General features: G+C 40.7%; 1 protein-coding gene across 1 annotated transcript; it reads left to right on the top strand.

Annotated features, from left to right (window-relative positions):
• The first annotated feature begins 5265 nt into the window (after window positions 1-5265).
• LOC139913784 (serine protease FAM111A-like) lies at window positions 5266-18735 on the top strand. The gene is made up of 4 exons (XM_078288600.1): window positions 5266-5306; window positions 13418-13474; window positions 16325-16384; window positions 16476-18735. Exons 2-4 carry the CDS (start codon window positions 13448-13450, stop codon window positions 18315-18317), a joined length of 1929 nt encoding a protein of 642 aa, XP_078144726.1. The 5' UTR covers window positions 5266-5306; window positions 13418-13447; the 3' UTR covers window positions 18318-18735.
• The last annotated feature ends 1644 nt before the right edge of the window (window positions 18736-20379 follow it).

A 20379-nucleotide genomic window follows, 5' to 3' on the forward strand; every position in this document is an offset into this window, starting at 1 on the left:
CCAGGATAACATGACTGTTAAAGAACCAACCCTCTCTCTCACTAGCACTCCTGCACTCTCTGGTGTGCACACACACACACACACACACACACACTTCTGCTTGCACATGCACACAATGGCACACACGTGTACTGAGGTTAGACAGATATATGGGGCTGATATTCATTTATTGTAGAATGGATGCAACATTTTGATGTGATTCCACACAAGTATGCAAGAATATGTATTATTAGTAGTAGTGGTAGTGGTAGTAGTTCGGGTTTCAGTGGAGAGTTTTAGTGTCCCATGATGGTCTAAATACTGTTTCAGAGGCTTTTCCACCCTGACAAGAATACAATTCTGGGGGGAAACAGTGAATACTTGGTATCTTGGTTTCTGGCATAAAATAATCAATTGAATATCAGCACAAAATATCATCTATTAACAGCTTCGATCCAAAAAATATCTCGATATTGGCCCCAAAAAACAGATATCGGTCGAACCCTAACACACACACACACACACCTGAAGCTGTTTTGTAAAATGATCCTCCGTTATCAAGCGTGGAGAATTTTCTAGGGAGACTTGGGTCTCAGCCTCTTGCCTCGGGCTCTAGCGGTTAAAGCCAGGCCTGAAAGCAAACCTCAACACCGGGAAGCCTTTGATTCCGGCTTTGATACAGTAAAACATCCTGACTTCAAAGATGTGATTCCTGATTCAATGATTTTAGATACATAAAAAAAATAAAAACACGACATGAAGGGAACGACACCGCAGGACACTAAACTGCATTACTGTAATACGAACTAGGTTCCCGGGACGCCTTGTGTGTGAATGAGGAGTGTTGAAGTCACTTTAGTTGGTCTTTGTTGCGTAAGACAGACAACTGTGATTCTCCAGAAGGATCTATCTCCGAGTTGAACCACATGATCATGACTTCACCCAAACACAATAGTGCCATTGTCTAGAGTCAAACTAGAAATATGCGTTTGTATCAACTCAGCTGCGCGGGCGGGGAAAAGACTGTCATTCTGAAAGACTGACAGATAGAAGATTCTTTTAGTCGTATGTGTGCAGTGCATTAATGCTTCAACCTTGCTAACTGCAAGGAAAAGGAGGAAAAGACGATGAAAAACAACAATATATAATATTGTTAACAATATCAGTTATCGTGTCACAAGAGCTGTGACATGATGACAGATTCTGAATTGGTTAGATAATATTAATATTGTTCATGTAAAGTACTTTTTCCCATTTCTCCATCCTCATTGTGATTCCAATGTTATGTCAGACCAATGGCACTTAAAAACAAATGTCCATATATGACACATTAAAAATGACCAGTTATGTTAATGAAGTTAACATATATTATAATAAAGATAATTAATGCATGAATTAACAAATATTTCTATGTCAACATAACACATGGGTGATATTATTATGAACTCTGTATGGCGTTATAGTAGTTTGAATTGATATTATTCATTTGAATTTGCATATTGCTGTAATTAGGAAATAATTGAAATTATTTTTTTTCATTAATATGCACATTTTTGAATCAAGGTGCTCCAAAATCTAATCAGATCATCTCTATAGGGGGAACCTGCAGTGAGAGTATAAAGTTTCTATCTTGTGTCAAACACAAACAGACAGACAGACAGACAGACAGACAGACAGGCAGGCAGGCAGACAGGCAGGCAGACACACAGGCAGGCAGACAGACAGGCAGGCAGGCAGACAGGCAGGCAGACACACAGGCAGACAGACAGACAGACAGACAGACAGACAGACAGACAGGCAGGCAGGCAGGCAGGCAGACACACAAGCAGACAGACAGACAGACAGACAGACAGGCAGGCAGGCAGACAGGCAGGCAGACAGGCAGACAGGCAGGCAGACAGACAGACAGGCAGGCAGACAGGCAGGCAGGCAGACAGGCAGGCAGACAGACAGACAGACAGACAGACAGACAGACAGACAGACAGACAGGCAGACAGGCAGGCAGACAGGCAGACAGGCAGGCAGACAGGCAGACAGACAGGCAGACAGACAGACAGGCAGGCAGACAGGCAGGCAGACAGGCAGACAGACAGGCAGACAGGCAGGCAGACAGGCAGACAGACAGACAGACAGACAGGCAGACAGACAGGCAGGCAGGCAGGCAGACAGACAGACAGCAAAGAAGAAAAGGCTGGCAAACCCAGCCTCTTCCTAATTAAACATAGCTAATGAAAATTGTCACTATAAATGGGAAGAAAAAGAAAAAGCACACCATGAAGTCCAATTGTGTTGACTGGAAGAGATCAATTCACAGTGAATGGAAGACCAGCTTTGCAGACACAAAGGACACAAAGTGGCGTTACATGTTTATTCAAATATATTGTGGTTCACTGCAGTGAAATAAAACTCAGTTTGATGAAAAAATCCTTCTATGAGTCTACAACCTCAATCCTCACCAATGGAGCAGCGCTAGTCCTTGCCTCTTACTAACATCACAAATTAGAGCCCTGGTGCTCTTGTTGCCAACTACTGATTGAACTATTGAAAATCTTAAGAATGAAATTTGGTGCATTCTGTGGATTTGGGTGCATTTTTTGTTTAAGATTCAGCGGTGTAGAGATCGGGGGTTCTAGACAGATTGCAGGCCTGCAGTTTCTTTCTAAATGCTTCCACCTTGAGGTGAACTCTATATAAAAAAAAAATCCCCTTCCAAGAGAGGTGAGATAAATATTTGTTTTGTTATTTCTATAAGTTGTGTTATGGATCATTATTATCATTATTATTATATTATTGCTTTGTTGAAATAAGTTTTACAATGGAAACATTAGACTTTCTCTCTGTCTTCTTTTACTTTCTCTTTGTACAAAGGGGTAATTCATGTGTTAACTGTAGTCACTGCTTTTCTTATGAAAACGTATTGCTTTGGTGGAAATATTTTTTAAAGTTTTACTCTGGAAAACAATTGCTTAGTACTCTTTGTAAACCAGTTTTTAACATTTTCCATTTGATGTTCCTCTACAGAGAAGGAGACTATGAGCAGACCCCAGCAGCTGTCCCAGGGGACGAGGTAGGCACGAACGGAGATCCATTCCTCCCCCACTGAGGGCTACACAGAGAGGGAGGCGTCGTGGGACCAGGTCGTCACCAGTAAGACCTAGGTCAAGATCTCCAACAGCACAGCCGGACCACAGCTCACAGCCATGGTGAACAGAAAGTGACCCGGATATCGCCCCACAAACACATAGGTTCCAGCCACGCAGAACTCCTGGGGTCCAGGTGGACACAGCACCACCACAATCCCCACTGGACCTTTTCAAGTTGTATTTCTCCTTGCACACAATGCAGACACTCTGCACTCTGCAGCAAACAACCTGGCAAAGGGAAAGAAATACAAATGGACTGATGTTTCAGTTGATGAATATATTGGTCTCCTAATCTATCAATCAATGTTACCACTGAGCAATGTCCAAGACTGCTGGAGAAGGAACTTCATCTTCTCAGTGCCATTTCCAGCCACTGTAATGACAAGGGACAGATTTAGAGTTTTGCCATGGAACATCCATCTCAGCGATCCAGAGGAGGACGTTGAAAATGATAGGAAGAAGGGAACTCCAGACCACGATAGGCTGTTCCGCATCAGGCCTCTTCTAGATGAGACCCGCATTTCCTGCCAGGCTTATTACCACCCAAGGATCAATTTGGCAATTGATGAAAGAATGCTGGCAAACAAAAGCCAAAACGGATATGACACAATGTATGAAGAATAAGCCGACAAAGTGGGGGTTCAAGCTCTATGTGTTGGCTCTATGTGTGACAGTGTAATGGATCTTATCACACCATCATATCTAGGGACTGGATATCATATTTACATGGACAATTTCTATACCAGTCCCAAACTGTTGTCTGACTTGGCTGAAATGATGTTTGGAGCCTGTGGTACTTGCGGTGACAGCAGGAAAGGCTGTTCCTCTGGGAGAGCAAACGCCCTCAACAGTAAATCCCCCAGAGGATCAGTGAGGTGGATCAGAGAGGACCCCAAGTGGATGGACACCCGTGAGGTGTCCAGGTGTCCAGGTGTCCACAGTTCACCCAGCCTTCTCTGGTATGACGGTCAAAAGGAGAGTCAAGGGCGGAGATGGACACTGAACAGTGACAGACATTTCTTGCCCCACTCCCATCATGGCCTCTCAGACCAAGTGATACAATATTACTCCACCCACCACAAAACATCCAGCATCTGGTACCGTACCCTCTTCCTTCACTTTTTGGACATTGCCACTGCTAATGCCTACATCCTCCACTGTGAAATCTGCAAGACAAAACAAGCACAAGGAGTGCTTTATTTTGTAAATAGTTACAGTGTGATCTTTTTTTCAAATTTACCTTTATATGTTCATTGTTATACCTTTTGAAATTCATTTTTCTGCATTCAAAACAATTCAATGCATATTCTTTTGTTTTCTTATTTCCTAATTTCCTAAAAAATGATTTTCTATTTTTTTGTGTGTATTTGGGTCCTGTGTGTGATACAGTATCTCAGAGTGAGTAAAACATGGTCATGTAGGTGAGGTTGTGCTGAGAAAAATGATACCAGGCATTGGTATGGTAAACATTTTTTAAGGTGGTATATAAAGGCAAAATGGCAAGTATAGTAAAGTAGTGTCATATTGGAGTATTGGTTTCTTGAGACTTTTTAATACTGAGCAGGTAGGACCACAGCAAAAGAAATAGCAATAAGACTGAAAATCAGTTTACCATGAGTAAGGGCAATAAGAAAAAAATGCTACAGTTAAAATGATCCGAATCCAGGATTGTAAATCAATTAAAGACCATTTCATTCTATGATTCATTCTCATTTCATCTTCCCTCTATTTGTTATGTTTTTCAGTTCATGAATTAGCTTGAAAATGACTGAACAACGCCATCTATAGGCGTTATGCCACTTTTAAGGTGGACCGGAACATTCCAATCAGAAGCTGCGAATCGGATGCCAATTTGAGGAAACAATTTATACAAGAATGAGAGTTTAATTTTAAAGATAATTTGAGTCCTCAGGGACTAAGATTACAATTCTGATCCAGTTTTTAAAAGCGACAAGATTGATAGACAGAATATGTTTTTTTCTTTGTCAAAGACAGATTCCTTGGTCCGCACTGCAGTCCAGTTGGTGGCGGTAATGCACCGAAAGTTGTTTGTCCACCGCCATAAAAATCAAAAGTAGAGGAAGGAGAAGAAGAAGAAAAAGTAGAAGCCGCCCAAATCAAACTTCTTTCTACGCCGGTCCACGGCTGCCGCTGTATCGTCTGAGACGCAAGCTGCACTAACAGGTAAGTAAGATAACAAATAAGAAAGAAAGAAACGTTTTGATTTACGCAGTGTTCAGCTTTGTTGATGATGGATGCTCCCTGAAAACGTTTGACCAGATAATTCACCTCAGCCAGATGCTGTAATGAAGGCAGCGGTCAACAGATGTTTTTGACTGTGTATGTCTGATAGGCGACACCCCAGCCTGAGCTAATCTTTGTTCCTGATTTCGGAGACTTTATTGGTCATTAACAAACACGGCTAGATGGATTATGTCAATACCAGAGCCATGGCTCTGGTGTGAACCAGGTTTAGCAGCACTAAATTACTCATATTGCCAGACCGAATGTCAATGATCTGCATTGTAAACATTACACAAGGTGACGCCATATCCCTCTGCTTTGTCAGTGAATTTACTACTTTGAATTTACCCTCTATATGAAATGTGTTATGTAAATAAAGTTGCCTTGCCTTGAATGCAATTCATGCAACACTTAATATTAGAAAACTTTTTATTGGCACAATAAAAAAACAAGTATAATGATCTTTTGTGCAAAACAGATTTTAGTGCAAATCAGATAGATAAACAATTATCTGAAAAACATTTCACACGATAAAATTTGTAAGAATAAATAGTAAAACAACTTATCAAAATAATAATACTTGCAAAAGGCCCATACTACAGCCAACTTCTGAACAATATTTCAATATTATAAAAATAGAAAAAAATAAAATAAAATAGAGAAAAATATACAGATACTACTAGTATAAACCCTGCAATGGACTAGTGAACTGTCCTGGGGTGTGTACACCTGAGCTGCTTTGACAAAAACAGGAGATGAGCTCCGGCCTATGAGCCACATCGGCTCAAACAAGGCTTACTTACTTGTAAACAATAACATAACACAATAAAAATTTGTAAACAAGGCTCCAACAACAGCCCTGAAATGTGAGGCAGAGAAAAACAATCTATTTTTACTCACAGAAAAATGTATAACTTGTAAAGTATAAACTGTTTATTTACCTTTCAACCATAAGTCACCTTAATGCTTTTACTAGGTCAACATTTTAAAGCAAATATCCTAAGTTATTGTTTATCCAACACACAGATACTACTTTGTTATCCAACACCCATTGATACTTTTTTTTCTTTGTGTAAAGCAACTTGATTCAAATCTGAGGCTTGCTACATCTCTCAGCCAGCCAAACTACTACTCAAGCAGCATGCTTTATGCCATCATCTGTGGCAAATTTGCATTCAGGAAAGCAAGTTCCCTCACTTTTGAGGGCTTACAGTTTTTCTCAGTCGCTTTGGTACATTTCTCGAATCATCCTTAACATTTGCAAAACAGTGAGTGCATTTCTCGAAACAATTCGTACAAACAGCACCACACAATGGATTACCTGCAAAAGCCCGTAACTTGCTCAAAATCCTTAGTTTATCTCTCAAAAGTAAATATTTATGTCAATGAACATGTCAGTGCCATCAGAATGACAAGTCCTTGTGTCATTGTTTACAAACAAGATAGTCAAAATGCTTAGCCATGTTGTCAATATAACAGTGTACTCTGTAAGTATTTTCTGATGTAAACTATGGTTAAGGTTTTGATGACAATGATTGAAAATGCACAAGGCTGCACTTTTTCTGTATGGCATATTTCAATTTCAACAGTACAAAGTTAAACATTACTGCATGTGGGAGATTGATTGCAAGAGATTGGACAGGACATTTACGCTTTTACTGTTTGTACTGTAATTTGTTGACAGACCATGTCATTGCGATGCAGAAAAGAAAAAGACAAGACTGTCTTACAACACTGCATAGCACAAAGGAAAAAAATACAAAATTAGAAATGTAAACATAGGAAACACCCCTTAGGCAGAACTGTACATGCAGCGATGTATGGGGAATTAGTGCAGTCTTTCTACACCTCCTGACGTTCCTGTCTGTCTGCTATTTTAGAGAACTGGTTGATCATTGGTTGATCTAACGCTTCACACATTCCCCTTCATTAGTGAAAGTCAAGATTCACCTGAGAGCAATTAATCAATTCAGGACACATTTACAAAAAAAGTCTAATAGAAATGTATAGAAAATATGCTTGACAGATTATGACAACTGGTTCAACCATTTTGCATGTAATGACTTATGCAATGAACTAATGCCTAGATGTTTTGGGGGGTAAGACTATTCAACAGAGAACCAGTATAATACATTTTGATCAACATGACATGAGCAATTGATAATGTAGGAAACGGCAGACAATTGTACATAATCATTTGCATGAACGTGCCAAAGCATTTGCAATTTGTTCAAAAGAATGAGAAATTGCTTTTATGATGTGCACAAGTGACTAGATGATGTGGAGGTTGAACAAGTAGTTTTGAGAATTTCAATTCTGATCTGAGAAATGTACCAAAGCGACTGAGAAAAACTGTAATGTGATTTCTCCTCTCTGAGATGATTTGTCCAGTCTTGGAGAATATTCTCTCTGACGGAACTGACGTTGCCACAATGCAAAGCCTTTCCGCCATGAGCTTGGTGAGCCTGGGGTACACGGTGGCCCGACTTTCCCACCACTTGAGAGGGTCTGAGGATTTTGGAAGAAGGGGCTCCTCTAGGTAAGACCGCACCTCCATGATGGCATCTGCTGTGGGACTCCTTGTTGACACTGCACCAGCTACCCGCTCATAGAAATGGCTCCAAACGACTGATCCTTGTGCAGCACTGCCTGCTCCTTCCTGTTGACCTGGTTGCTGGCTGGGTTCGCTGCTGCTGAGAGTGACTCTTCCTGCTGCAGTTGCTATTCTCTGGAAAGCCTCATCTGCAGCTCTGGCATCCCCAAATGCCACCTTTTTGACTCTTGGGTCAAGCGCAGCAGCATCTCCAAGGGTGTGGTTATATTCCATTCTGTGGAATCTACCTGCCATGTTTGCACATAGAGTTCACCAAATCTGATGCTTGTTGTGTTGTTACACTTCTCTGGCAGTTGGCTGTGACTCTCTGCAGTCCCTTGGCCAGCAATATTACCTTTGAGGCAGTCACGTAGCTAGTGAGAAAAAAACTGGGAATATTACTATACATAGTGAGACAATTATTATAAAGTGTTACCAACAATGACACACTATACTATATGCACTGGTATCTATATCATTTTATATAATACAAATAAAATGGTCTCAAACATTCATAATTTGTTAGGTATTTTTGCATGCATGCTATAGAAAGCTACAGCTGACCAACTCTAACTATGGAATAACATACCTTTCTGCACTGACCTCCACAGTGACTTCCTGAAAGGGCTCCAGGATAGTGCACACCTCCTGCAGTATGCTCCATTCTTCTTGGGACAAAGGGCTGACTGATGCATTTGTGATGGCCAGGGTGGAGATAATGGCATCCTTGGATTGCAGAAAACTCTTCAACATGTCATATGTAGAGTTCCATCTTGTGATGCAGTCCTGTTTGGGTCGTAGCTCTGCCATCCCCATTTGGATCTGAGTGGCCTTCAGTTTTTCTGCACCCAGTGTGCTCCTGTGAAAGTATTCCACTGCCTCTTTCACTTTATCCAGAATGGGTTTTAGGCATTTGAGGGCATCTCTGGCAATCAGATTGATGGTATGCGCCAGGCAAGGAAGGTGGGTCCATTTTGTGATTTGTATAGCCTTCGTAATGTTAGCAGCATTGTCAGTTATGCAGCAAACCACTTTATCTTCCACTTTCCAATCTTTTGCAACGTTGAGAAGCTTTTCGGCCAGGTTTTCTGCTGTGTGCCGGTCACTAAATTCAAAACAGTCCAATAGGCAGGAGGACATGTTGAAATCTTCAATGAAGTGGCATGTTAGTGCCATAAATGAGGTTGTAGCCCTTGATGTCCAACAATCTGTGGTTAACCAAACTGCTGACACTTTAGACACCCTTTCCTTCAGTGATGCTGCTTCTCTCTGATAAATGTTTGAAACTGTCTGGGATACTGTCTTCCTTGATGGAAGAGTGTAGGAAGGGTTGAGAGCATTGCTGTATCGCTTGAATCCTTTGTCTTCCACAATTTTGAATGGCTGGAAGTCAGTGGCAATCATTTTAGCAAGCTCTTCATCTATCTTCCGCTGTCCCAATGGGGTTATGACAGGTGCTGCATAATCGTGGAGAGATGTCTGTCTTATTTTAGGTCTTGTGCCAGTGGTTCTATGAGAGCTTGGTGCCTGGCCAGGCAAAGATGTAGGCCCAGTGGTAGTTTCAGAGGCAGATGCATGGGTGTGAGTGACAATGGATGACTGACTTGTACCTGATGTGGTAGTGGTTTCAGCAGAAGCACTGGCGCCGTCGTTATCTTGGTCATCATTATCGTTGGAACGTTGTCGTCTCACCTCGGCCACTTGCGCCGTTGGATGTTGTGTTTTTAAGTGGCGGTGAAGATTGTTTGTTGACCCTGCTTTAAATGATATTTTTGATTTGCAAATATTGCACTCCGCTTTATCGTTGTTTTTATTAGTGAAGTGCATCCAAATGCTGCTGCGTTTTCGAGTTTGGCTCATTTTTTTTCTTCCAAACACGTCTACCTCTTGTGACTGGCTGGTTCTCACTTCATGTAAAGGGAAGTGGATTTTAGTGATGTTACGTTCGCAAACAATCAGAATCTCCAGCTGCCTCGCAAGGTAAAAATCCACTGGATTTTTACCTTGCGAGGCAGCTGGATTCGCGAGATCACGAACACGCGAGACCATCTGGCGCGTCAGGTTAAGTGGATTTAGGGCAGGCAGTGAAATTTGGGCACAACAATAAAAAGAACGACTCAAGTACGACTCGGTTCCCTTCGTTCGTACCAAAGAGCCGTTGAAAAGCATCGGATCGTTCGCGAACGTCACATCACTAATGATCACAACTTTTACATCATTCAAACCACACACTTATTTTTTATTATTATTGTTATATTGATATACAGGAATTATCCAACCGCACACTGTTAGACTTTGTTGCCAATTTACTCACATCTTTATTTTTCTTATAACATTTGCAAAAATAGGCTCAAGGGGCCTCATTCACGAAACTTTTCTTAAATTGTTCTTACTTTTGTTCTTAAGAAACATGCCTACGCAAAACCAATGTGGGATTCATGAAGCATGCACAGAGTCTCGATTTTTGCGTATTCCAGGTGTATCTGATGATGAATGCCACTTGTTCCTTAATTGGATGCGCGTGCCTGTTGATGCTGATTAGCATAGGTAGACGCCCTGGCAACTCCATAAAAGGTCTGCTGTCTGAAGGGTCGTGCGCAAATGGAAAGCATTACTGGAGTGGTAGAGAATGGCAAACAGACCCAAAAAAAAAAATTCAAACTCTGAAATAGAAGTGTTGTTGTCGGGAGTGAGAGAAAAAAATATATATACTTTTTAAAAGTGTAAGCGGTGGAGTGACAGCAACTGAGAAAGAAAACATGGCAAGAAATTACTGATGCTGTCAATGCTGCAACATCAGAAACACACACCTTGAATTAAATAAAAAAGAAACCGTTTGACTTACAGTTAGAATCTAAAAAGCGAGGGCGATAGTCTAATTCCAAATAGATGTAGTTTATTAGCTCCAGGCGGACGGCAGGGCGCTGCCAAAATGTTTGGGGAAATAATATGGAGACTGCGCTGTCAGGTGTCCAGTCATCAGCGGAGTTGGACACTGGTTTAATTCAAGCAGCGTCTCCATCTGATGGTAAGCTCAGACTTTAGGCTTTATAATAATATTGCTGGTTTTGACTGTAGCTCTTGACAGGAGCTTTCTTCCTGCGGTGTCCAAACTCATCACAGCCTTCCAGCTCAGTATGCTGCGCTCGCTCTGTGGCGGAGCGAGTGCACGTATGATAATTATATGGTCTCTGCTGAGGGGTCTGAAGGTTTATCAGGTGTGTCATTAGCAATGTGGTCAAGGCAGAACCTCTATCACCTGGAGACAAACTAGTTAGTCTTGAGACTCTGGTTAATTTAACTTCCATTCAGTCCTATATGCGCCGTGCGTCTCCAGCAGCACCTGCTCAAGACGCACGACCACCCTGCTGTTCTGCAGCACCAACGAGTCGCAGCTGGAAACCACATGTAGGAGGTTTAGGTTGGCGTCACAAATTAATTGAATGTTTATGGTGTGTTATTGTTTGCGATTTAAATAGGGAAAGCGTTTGGAGACGGTGCTTTGATGTGCACAGTCTATTGCTCCTGTGGTAAGATAAGATAGAACTTTATTGATCAATACATAATATAATAATATAATATGATAATATATATACAATACTAATTAATCACTTTAATCACTCATGTTTCCAATTGAATAGAATTGCCTATGAATTTGTTCATATCGGCCTAGCTTTGTTAATATGGTTATTATCACCAGGCTTACAAATGGCCTGAAACACATTTGGTGTTGATATGAGGTCTGGGACTGCTTTAATAGATTTTGCTTAAAGAATAAGGCATTTTAAGCAGAAACCACTTCATGCGTAATGCCCCACGCATGTTTCCAAACACACGTAGATTTTGATCGTACCAAAGAACAAATTCAGGTAAAAAAAATGATGAATGCCGAAATGTTCGTGGAAACGTTCGTAAGTACACTTTAAGATCAAATCTGATCGTACGCACGTTTCGTGAATGAGGCCCAAGGAGTGACCAACGCGTTTCGCTTGTTGCTTCCTCAGGTTCGCTTACTGATTGCACAATCCATCACAGGTGTTTAGAAAAACTCGGATACAAATTACAGGACTTGAATCCCCGTCACATGATCACACCGTCACTCACATACTATCATTTTCCACAACTGCAACATCTTTAACCATATAATACATAATAAAGTAAAGTATAGGCTGCACTAGAATATTATCACATGACAGAGAACCCATTAATCAAAATATTAAAGAATTAGCTCCACATTATGACTATTATTATTATTATGACATTATGACTATTTCCCTAATTTTATTATCCAAAGGGGAGGGGTCGGTGCCAGGGGGAGGCTATAAGGTGGCTCATCTGTCCCTATGGTCATACCTGCAGGCAAAAAGAGACAAAGTTGAAGTTAATTCACTGGAAAAATTACAATCGAAAAGTTATTACAATAGAGAAAAATTATAGATTTTTTTTTCTAAATCATCATATTTAAGGATCACTATTCTCAAAGAGAACCAACTACAGGGAGAGAGACAAAGTTGAGGTTAATACAATGGAAAAACTACAATAAAAAAGTTACTACAATGTAGTTATATTGATAGCGGTCAGATTCTGAAAAACAAAATTAAACTGATTTGACTGAACTAAATGTAAGTTAAGATGTAAGTTCAAATATGTAATGTGACCTTCGTGTCTTACTTGTTCAACAGTAGCGTAGCCCATTTTATTATCAACCATAAAGTATCTGAAGGAGGTACACTATCTCTCACTGTAGTCACTGGCAGTCCTATGCTGAAACTTGGAACCTGCCATGCGCTGACCTTTGAGAGCACAGCCAATGACAATTCTGTAGGTGTACAGTTGCTGCGCCAAAATGGAGGAAAATTTGATTGTAATGTGTGGGGGGTATAATGTGTGTGTCTCGGGAAAATCCGAGACACTATAGCCTCTATACCCCACTATATCCTCCTAAGACGCTGGTCTATGGCCTGTAAACCAAAAAGAGCCCGCCTGCATCCACCTTCTGAACACCTCATCCCTCCATCCTCATAGACTGAGGCACTTTTAACTCATTCCTGTCAATTGGAATATGATAAAGAGGGTGGCAAGATGTTGCCCATGAAATATGTTCACAGTTGGCCAGATGGTGGTGCTATTATTAAACATTTTGTAAAACAGGCCACAACTCCCACACCTATGTCCAACTGACAAGAAAATTGCTAAACTGCCAATAGCCTTCTTTGTCTTCTTTGTCACCCACTTCTGCCAAATTAGATTTTCCAGCATTTTGGTTCATTCATTTATTTATTTATTTTTTAATAACACCTTTTTAACATCTCCTACACCATTTGTCTGACTGCCACCAAACATGGCAAGTTAGTCTATGGACAAAGCTCTTTAAAACGTATTTATTAGCCAATTAACTTGAAAAGGTGTGGTGGTGGTGTTATCTTGTGGGTGCTGAACATGTCAATTGTTTGTACAGGACAGAGTCGACTTCCCTGAATCCCCAAAAATGGCAGAGGGACACAGCAAACTCACGGTAAGTTGCTACACAGTCCTCACAGAATTCATGTATTGATATTGGGGCAGCTTTTTATGGAGTTTATGATGAAGGTTTGGGAGGAGAGATTCTATATGTTCTATTCACAGTGCCCCACCGTGCTCTTTAAATCCCTATAGCACCCTACGGCACAGAACCCTAACCCTGTCCCTAATCCCAACCCCTGACCTTCCTTCCCATAACCCCCTTTCCCAACCTCTCCCTAATCCCAACCCCTCACCTTAACCCTTTCTCCAACTGTGAATCAAGGATTATACTTTAACATACGGTACCATTACCGGGTAATTTTACGAAAACAATGCCAAGCATGAAATAGGCATAGCCCCATAGTATCTCTCTTTTTAGCCCCGCGACAGCAGGGGCTCTATGGATCGCATTGTCGGTCGTCCGGATGGTCGCACTGTTCACCACTTTTTGTCATGTGGCTGAAAGTGTGCCGCAGGGACGCTTTCATAAAATTCAATGTCATGGGGCTGTTGGACCCTTACTCTTGTTATTTTACATTTGTAAAATTCTTCATTTTGTTTATTCAAACCTTTTATTAAAAATGTATTTACTCGAGTAATGGTTTTGTTTTGCAGTCATTTTCAAATTTAAAGATATTAAATATCGGCACAAAATATCTTCTATCAGCAGCTTAAACCTGCAATAAGCAATATCAGACTGCATAACCAAACAAATGTATGCTATGTGGAGATTTCCTTGAGACATAATGATATAAACCAACATCCACACAGCAGCCAGCTGTGTTGCTGTTTTCACCTCTTTTCTAAAGCTTGTTGTCAAATTCCGCTCCGGAGCGAAGGTCCTCCCGGACCATTCAGTAGCTTCCCAATTTTTTAAAAACTACTTTGTCTCCTCCCTCACTGTTTAAAAGCGGCGTTCTCCCCCTCCCATCCCTGAAAAAAAATTATTGTAATGGCGGAATCGATGAAACGAGCAACTTGTTAAACTAGTAAACTTGCTACCTACCTCTTCACTTGTCATTGTGGGACATGTAACCTTCAGCGGGAGAAATGCCTGGCAAAGTGAAACTGGTAACTGGCGAGACTTCTCTATAGGTACTCTTAGCTTAGCTATTAGCATTTATGCACAGTGCTTTGCATAGTTTGCCTCCGTAGTTTAGTGGCTTTGCTGTGTGTTATTTACAAATGTGTTGTGGTTTTCCAGAAAATTTTGCTTATTGCAGCTTTAAGTTAAAAAAATATCAGTATCGGTCTTAAAAAACCCATATCAGTCAAACCCTAAAATCCACCTGAAAACAGAATTGACATTGTTCTAGATTATATACCATTAATTATAACTAAAATATAGTTAAAAGAAAGATTACATGTTGAGACCGCAGAATCATGTTAACCTGCTTTAAAGGATAAGGCTGGTGTTTTTTAATGCATTGCTTACTGTCAACAAATCCTATGAAAATAACAAAATCAACAATGCGTTTGCTCTACTCCTGTTACTTTCTGACTTCCCACGTACCGTTTTTAGCCGTCAAGCCGGAAGTCATTGGCTCCAATTGTAAGTTAAAAACCTTTAAATACAGCTCACAAAGACATAGTTTCAATTTTAAAAATCGCTAACTGTTACCACGAAAAGTCAGGCTGTTGTAGTTATTACCAAATCAAATTCAAATGGGAACAAATTCTTCATTACGGCGGGGACTATTTTCGGTGCTACGGAACTACTTTCCTGAGATCGCAAACGTGTTTACAGCCGGCTTATTAAGTTGTTTGAGGAAAAAGTCGGCCGGCCCGGTGCATCGCGATGATGAAATATGCTGCCAGAGCAGCAGCATGGCTCTGTGACGTGTTTTTAATCGTTTTTTTAATACAATGGAGTTCTATGGCTGCTGGGACATGGCTGCATTGGGCACCGGCTACATGGACGAGACTTGTTGGCAAAACAAAATCATTGCTGATTTTGTTATTTTCACAGGATTTGTTGACGGTAAGCAATGCATTAAAAAACACCAGCCTTATCCTTTAAGCAACACTCAAGGACCTCCTTTCAACATATTCAAGGGAGCGGACAAGTAGGGATTGAGAAGCCTGTCAATCTTTGATCTGACCAATTGAAGAGAAGCACACCCCCACCACTCCAAAGCCCCGCCCCCTGAACGTTTGTCCAAGAAGGCAAAGGCAAACCTCAGAAATGCAAAGCAAAAGCCAGATGGCGCTGAACTGCAATTGTTCAACTCATAAAAAAATATGACTTGCGGTCTCATGAGGAATTCAACTGCAAACTGAGTGAAAAAAAACAAAACAGATTTTATTGCTTGGTTTCAAACTAAACTAATAAATTTCATTAGCAAAGATTGAGTTGGGATTAAAAATCTGATTTCTTTGCCTTTCACATTTTAGCACTTTGTCATATTTTGCAAAGTTTTGGGTTACTATTGTTTTTTGGTTTGTGGTCCTACATTTCTCTGCATTTTAATACTTGGACAAAATTATTTCCATATGCAGCACACCTGAGTTTCAATAACAGGAATATCAACAACTTCAAGCCATTAACCCTGTATGCACAGAGCACACTAATCTAATCAAAAAGTCAATACAGAAACACATGTAAACAATATACCAAAAATATTATAACAAACACATTACAAAACATGTTCCAAAAAATATGAAAAGGTAGCACATCTCAAATTTCCAAGTCAAGGAGGACAAAATACTAATATTTCACTTATTTATTTGGACATACCAGACCATATTAAGCTTACACTTAAAAATACAGTATAAATATCTTGAAAAATCTTTTTCAAAAGTCGTCTACAGTATCACTCTGGAAAGCATCTGACAGAATCAAAATCCTTTTCTCGTCTCACAGATCAATCCTGCATCCAGTAAAGTGACAGTGAAGAAGGAGGAGGATGATGGTGATTCCAGGGTCAGTAGACTGTGTAATCCATACATGCACAAAACAGGTTTCATGTTTACCACATGAATCTCACTTTTCTTCTTACTCTCATTTCCTGCAGGTGGGACATCTTCATCATTTCAGATTTAAACTGAGCAACGCTCTCAATGACTACAGCATTACCTGTGATCGTCCTTGTACAGTCCTGGACGCACTAAAAACCAGTGAAAAATATCCGGAAAAATATCTAGATGAAAACATTGTAATTCAGTTGGGTAAAGAAGAGAGGGAAATTGCTGTTGCAACACATTTTCCTTGCTGTTTGATTGGGACTGAGGTGTTGCTGGTCATATTGTGTGAATCAGAAAAGGTAGAAGAAGCTAAACGTCAAGAAATAGCTTCACAGAGCAGTTACGTTGCATTCTACATTGATAGAGAGGGAGGAAAAAACGCCAAATCAAAGCCACTGTTTATAAGTAACGTTATCAAACAGTTTAAGTATCTCTGCGTCTATGCAGAGAGGGGGATCACTGTGGAAGAAGCTCTGAAAAGAGATGGTCGCTTCATGAATAACCTCGGCAAGTTCACCCTCTCTGATAATGCAGATTCAAAATGTCACACTGAACGTACTCAACTGGTTGACAACCTAGATGGAAAAAAGTTCAGGATATGTCTTCCACGAGGAAAAAGAGGGGCGGACTCGAAGGGACTGTTAGGAAGCAAAAGAGCTAAATTCATAGTTTCTGAAGTAAAGAAAGAAAATCTGCAGGCAAACCAAGCTGTATCACATGATTCACAACACAATGATGATAAGTCAGAGGCAAAACCAATCTCAGATGTAGTGCAACAGAGAGGCCGCAGTGTCAACAGCAGCATCAACATTGACCATGCAGAGATTTCTAGTCTCCTACGTCAGCAGTTTCCAGATCTGAAACAATGGATGGAGAGTCGATTCCCAGGTGATTCCTATCAGAAAGCATTGGATCTGAGGAAGGAAGACTTTGGAAAGATCCAGCAGTCATTTAGTGAAGTTCACAGAGTCAGGAAGCTGCTAGAGCTGGGCCAGTCAGTGTGCAAAGTTGTTGTTGAGGAGGTTTGTCAGGGCACAGGCTTTATCCTGTTTGATAACTTCATCCTGACTAATGCACACTTATTCAAAGACTGTGTTGTACAAGATGGAGATAAGTGGCAGGTAACTACAGATGTATACGCTGTATTTAACTATGAAAACCCATCTGGTAGAGATTCCTATTGGGTCAAAGTTAAGGAAACAATCATTGCCTGCAATTATCATGCGAGAGGACATGAACTGGATTATGCCATACTTGAGCTTGACCCTGACACACAGACAGCAGCTCCTCAGACAAAACAGAAGCCTGAGCTACCACCTGGACTCCTGAAGATATGTGGTCCAGTACCTGTGAATGGTGAAGCCTGCATTGTCGGTCACCCAGCAGGAGATCTGAAAAAACTGGATCCCACATGTATCATTGAGAAAGAGAAGAGAGAGGAGGCTGTAGACAAATATTTAGAGACCTCCAAAGACTCTCTGTTAACTTTCTGCTCAATCACTCAACTGATCAAAAATCAAGGCATTGAAAACATAATGCAGGGTGGAGCTAAGGTGGACCAAGTAGTGACCTACAACACCTTCATGTATCACGGCTCTTCTGGCTCCCCAGTGTTTGATGCTCATGGCCGAGTGTTTGGTTTGCACACTGCTGGCTGTGTCTATGGGTTTCTAAAGCATGAGCAGAGTGTGATAGAGTACGCTCATCCTCTGATCGCCATATTCAAGACATTTGTGATTCAGCTGAAGGAAAGCAAAAATGACAAGCTTTTGGAGAAAGTTAAGGAGGAGGTAAAGAACAACCTCTACCTGAAGAAACCTCTTAAAGAGGCCCTTGAGTCTGTCAGTGATGTTAAGCCAACAGACACTGTGGAGCAAATGGAGACTAGTTAGGTAGCTGGTTATAGCTCCTTCATACTGGGATGTCAAACACCACTTCTTGTTACCTGGTCACAGGTTGTTAGCACAGCAGCTAGTGTTTTCCAGTTGATCAAATCATTGTTTACTCCCAGTGACACAATGGTCACAGTCATTTTAAAAAGAAAGGATTATGTACATGTAAATGTTTCAATATTTTGATTTATTAAATATGGCTCATTCTAAATGGGTAAGAGAAGTGACTGATTTGACAACAGAGAATGCAGCTGTCATTTTCAGATCCACCATTGAGTCGGTGATTTCTCTTGCAAATCCAATAGTTTAGTTTAATGTTGGTGAAGGGTTACATCTGTCATAAAAATGAAAGACATAGTCCATTTATTTTTATTTTTATCTTACTGAATAAAGTTGTTATACATTGATACATGATGCATGATCAAATTGTTATACTTTAATGACAATAAACATTTAATCATTCTTATCTCTTGGACTTTTTTTCTGACAAAAGATGGGTTTGATCTGACGTTCAGTCAGGAATTATGTATGTATGTCTCATGTTCAATAATAAGTTAAGTTCAAAGCTGTGGTCACATCAAGCAAAATACACACAAAGTCCATACTTGAGCCAATTACTGTAAAATGAGTAGCAACCAAAGTAATGCCCAACCACTTGAAAGAAGCAGCATCTATTGGTAGAAGAACATCTGAACAGTTATAAGTGGTCCAACAGTTTTGGCGGTGTGTGTGTGTGCATGTGCATACATAGACTGCCTGTGTATGTGTGATTAGCCTTATTTATCAACTAATCAGAAGGCAGAATCTCATCCAGTCAGTTACTCTCAGTTACTCATACAGCCAGACATGAAACTGATTTTAGGGTTAGCAGAATACCTCACTTATCATACAGTCACTTAAGTTAATGATTGTTTAAGAGTGCTGGGCTTCTGTAGAAGAGGGTCAAGGAATTTACAATGTTGACTTTTTGCTGTTAAAATATATTTAAAATGCCGCTTGTTCCACAACTGTTGAGCTTACAACCTCAGTGTGAATGTACTCAGTTTGTATTTTCAATGGAACTAAACAGTAGAAACACCATAGAGAACTACCTGACTCAACACAACATAATATACAGTATTCTCATGTTGGCCTCTTTGCGACTATACATGATCCAACAGTGATTTTAGGGTTAGAGTAGACAAATGCTTCACATACTCAGGTATATGTAGCAGTTGCAGAACGCTGTGCTTTTGCTGTGAATGACGTCATGAGGGCATATTGTGCTACCTCTGTTTTTAAAGAGACAGGCTTCAGCCACGCCGATCCATTGTGTCTGTCCGTCAGTGTTGGGCTCGTTACTCCAAAAATGTAATTTATTACTTATTACTCGTTACTCTTTTCAAAAGTAATACTATTACTTTACTTATTACTCCCTGCCAACAGTAATTCGTTACACTACTCGTTATATTACTTTTATACTTTTTACCTGGGGGTCTTCTGTTGCCTGTGACCGGGATTTTCCTAAGGATCTGTCTGAAAGACGGAGAGTCAATCGTGGAGATAGGCAACATTTCATCCACCACATATCCAGCCACAAGCTTCATAAGTTCTCTGTCGCTTGTAACCTGCTGTCCACGATTAAAATCCAGTTTTGGTTGTTTAGCCATTGTAGGGCTACAGCCATCCTCCGCGGCCGCAGAGGGCTCATCTTTGGTGGGGTGTATTTCCACGAGCTTCACGTTGTTGTGCTGTCATAGTAGGTGTTTCAGGAGGTTTGAGGTCGTGTTTTTCGCAGTGGAAAGAGTCTTAATACCTGCACACAGTTTACATTTGACAATGATGTTCTTGTCATCTTTTGTCCCGACAAAGTCAAAGTAATGGGAATATTTCCAGCCGCTGAATGTAAGCGTTTCCATCTTCCAAGCTAGCTTGCTGCTTGGTCACGTGCACGCCGACGTGCACGTCGTTTTGCGGCAGGTCATTTTGCGACGATTACGAAAATGAATCAACAAAAGTAAGGTTGTAACTAGGGACGCACCGATACCGATACTGGTATCGGTATCGGTGCCGATACCAGGCT

This window comes from Centroberyx gerrardi, chromosome 15 (assembly GCF_048128805.1).
Source record: "Centroberyx gerrardi isolate f3 chromosome 15, fCenGer3.hap1.cur.20231027, whole genome shotgun sequence".
In the NCBI taxonomy this organism is placed as follows: domain Eukaryota; kingdom Metazoa; phylum Chordata; class Actinopteri; order Beryciformes; family Berycidae; genus Centroberyx; species Centroberyx gerrardi.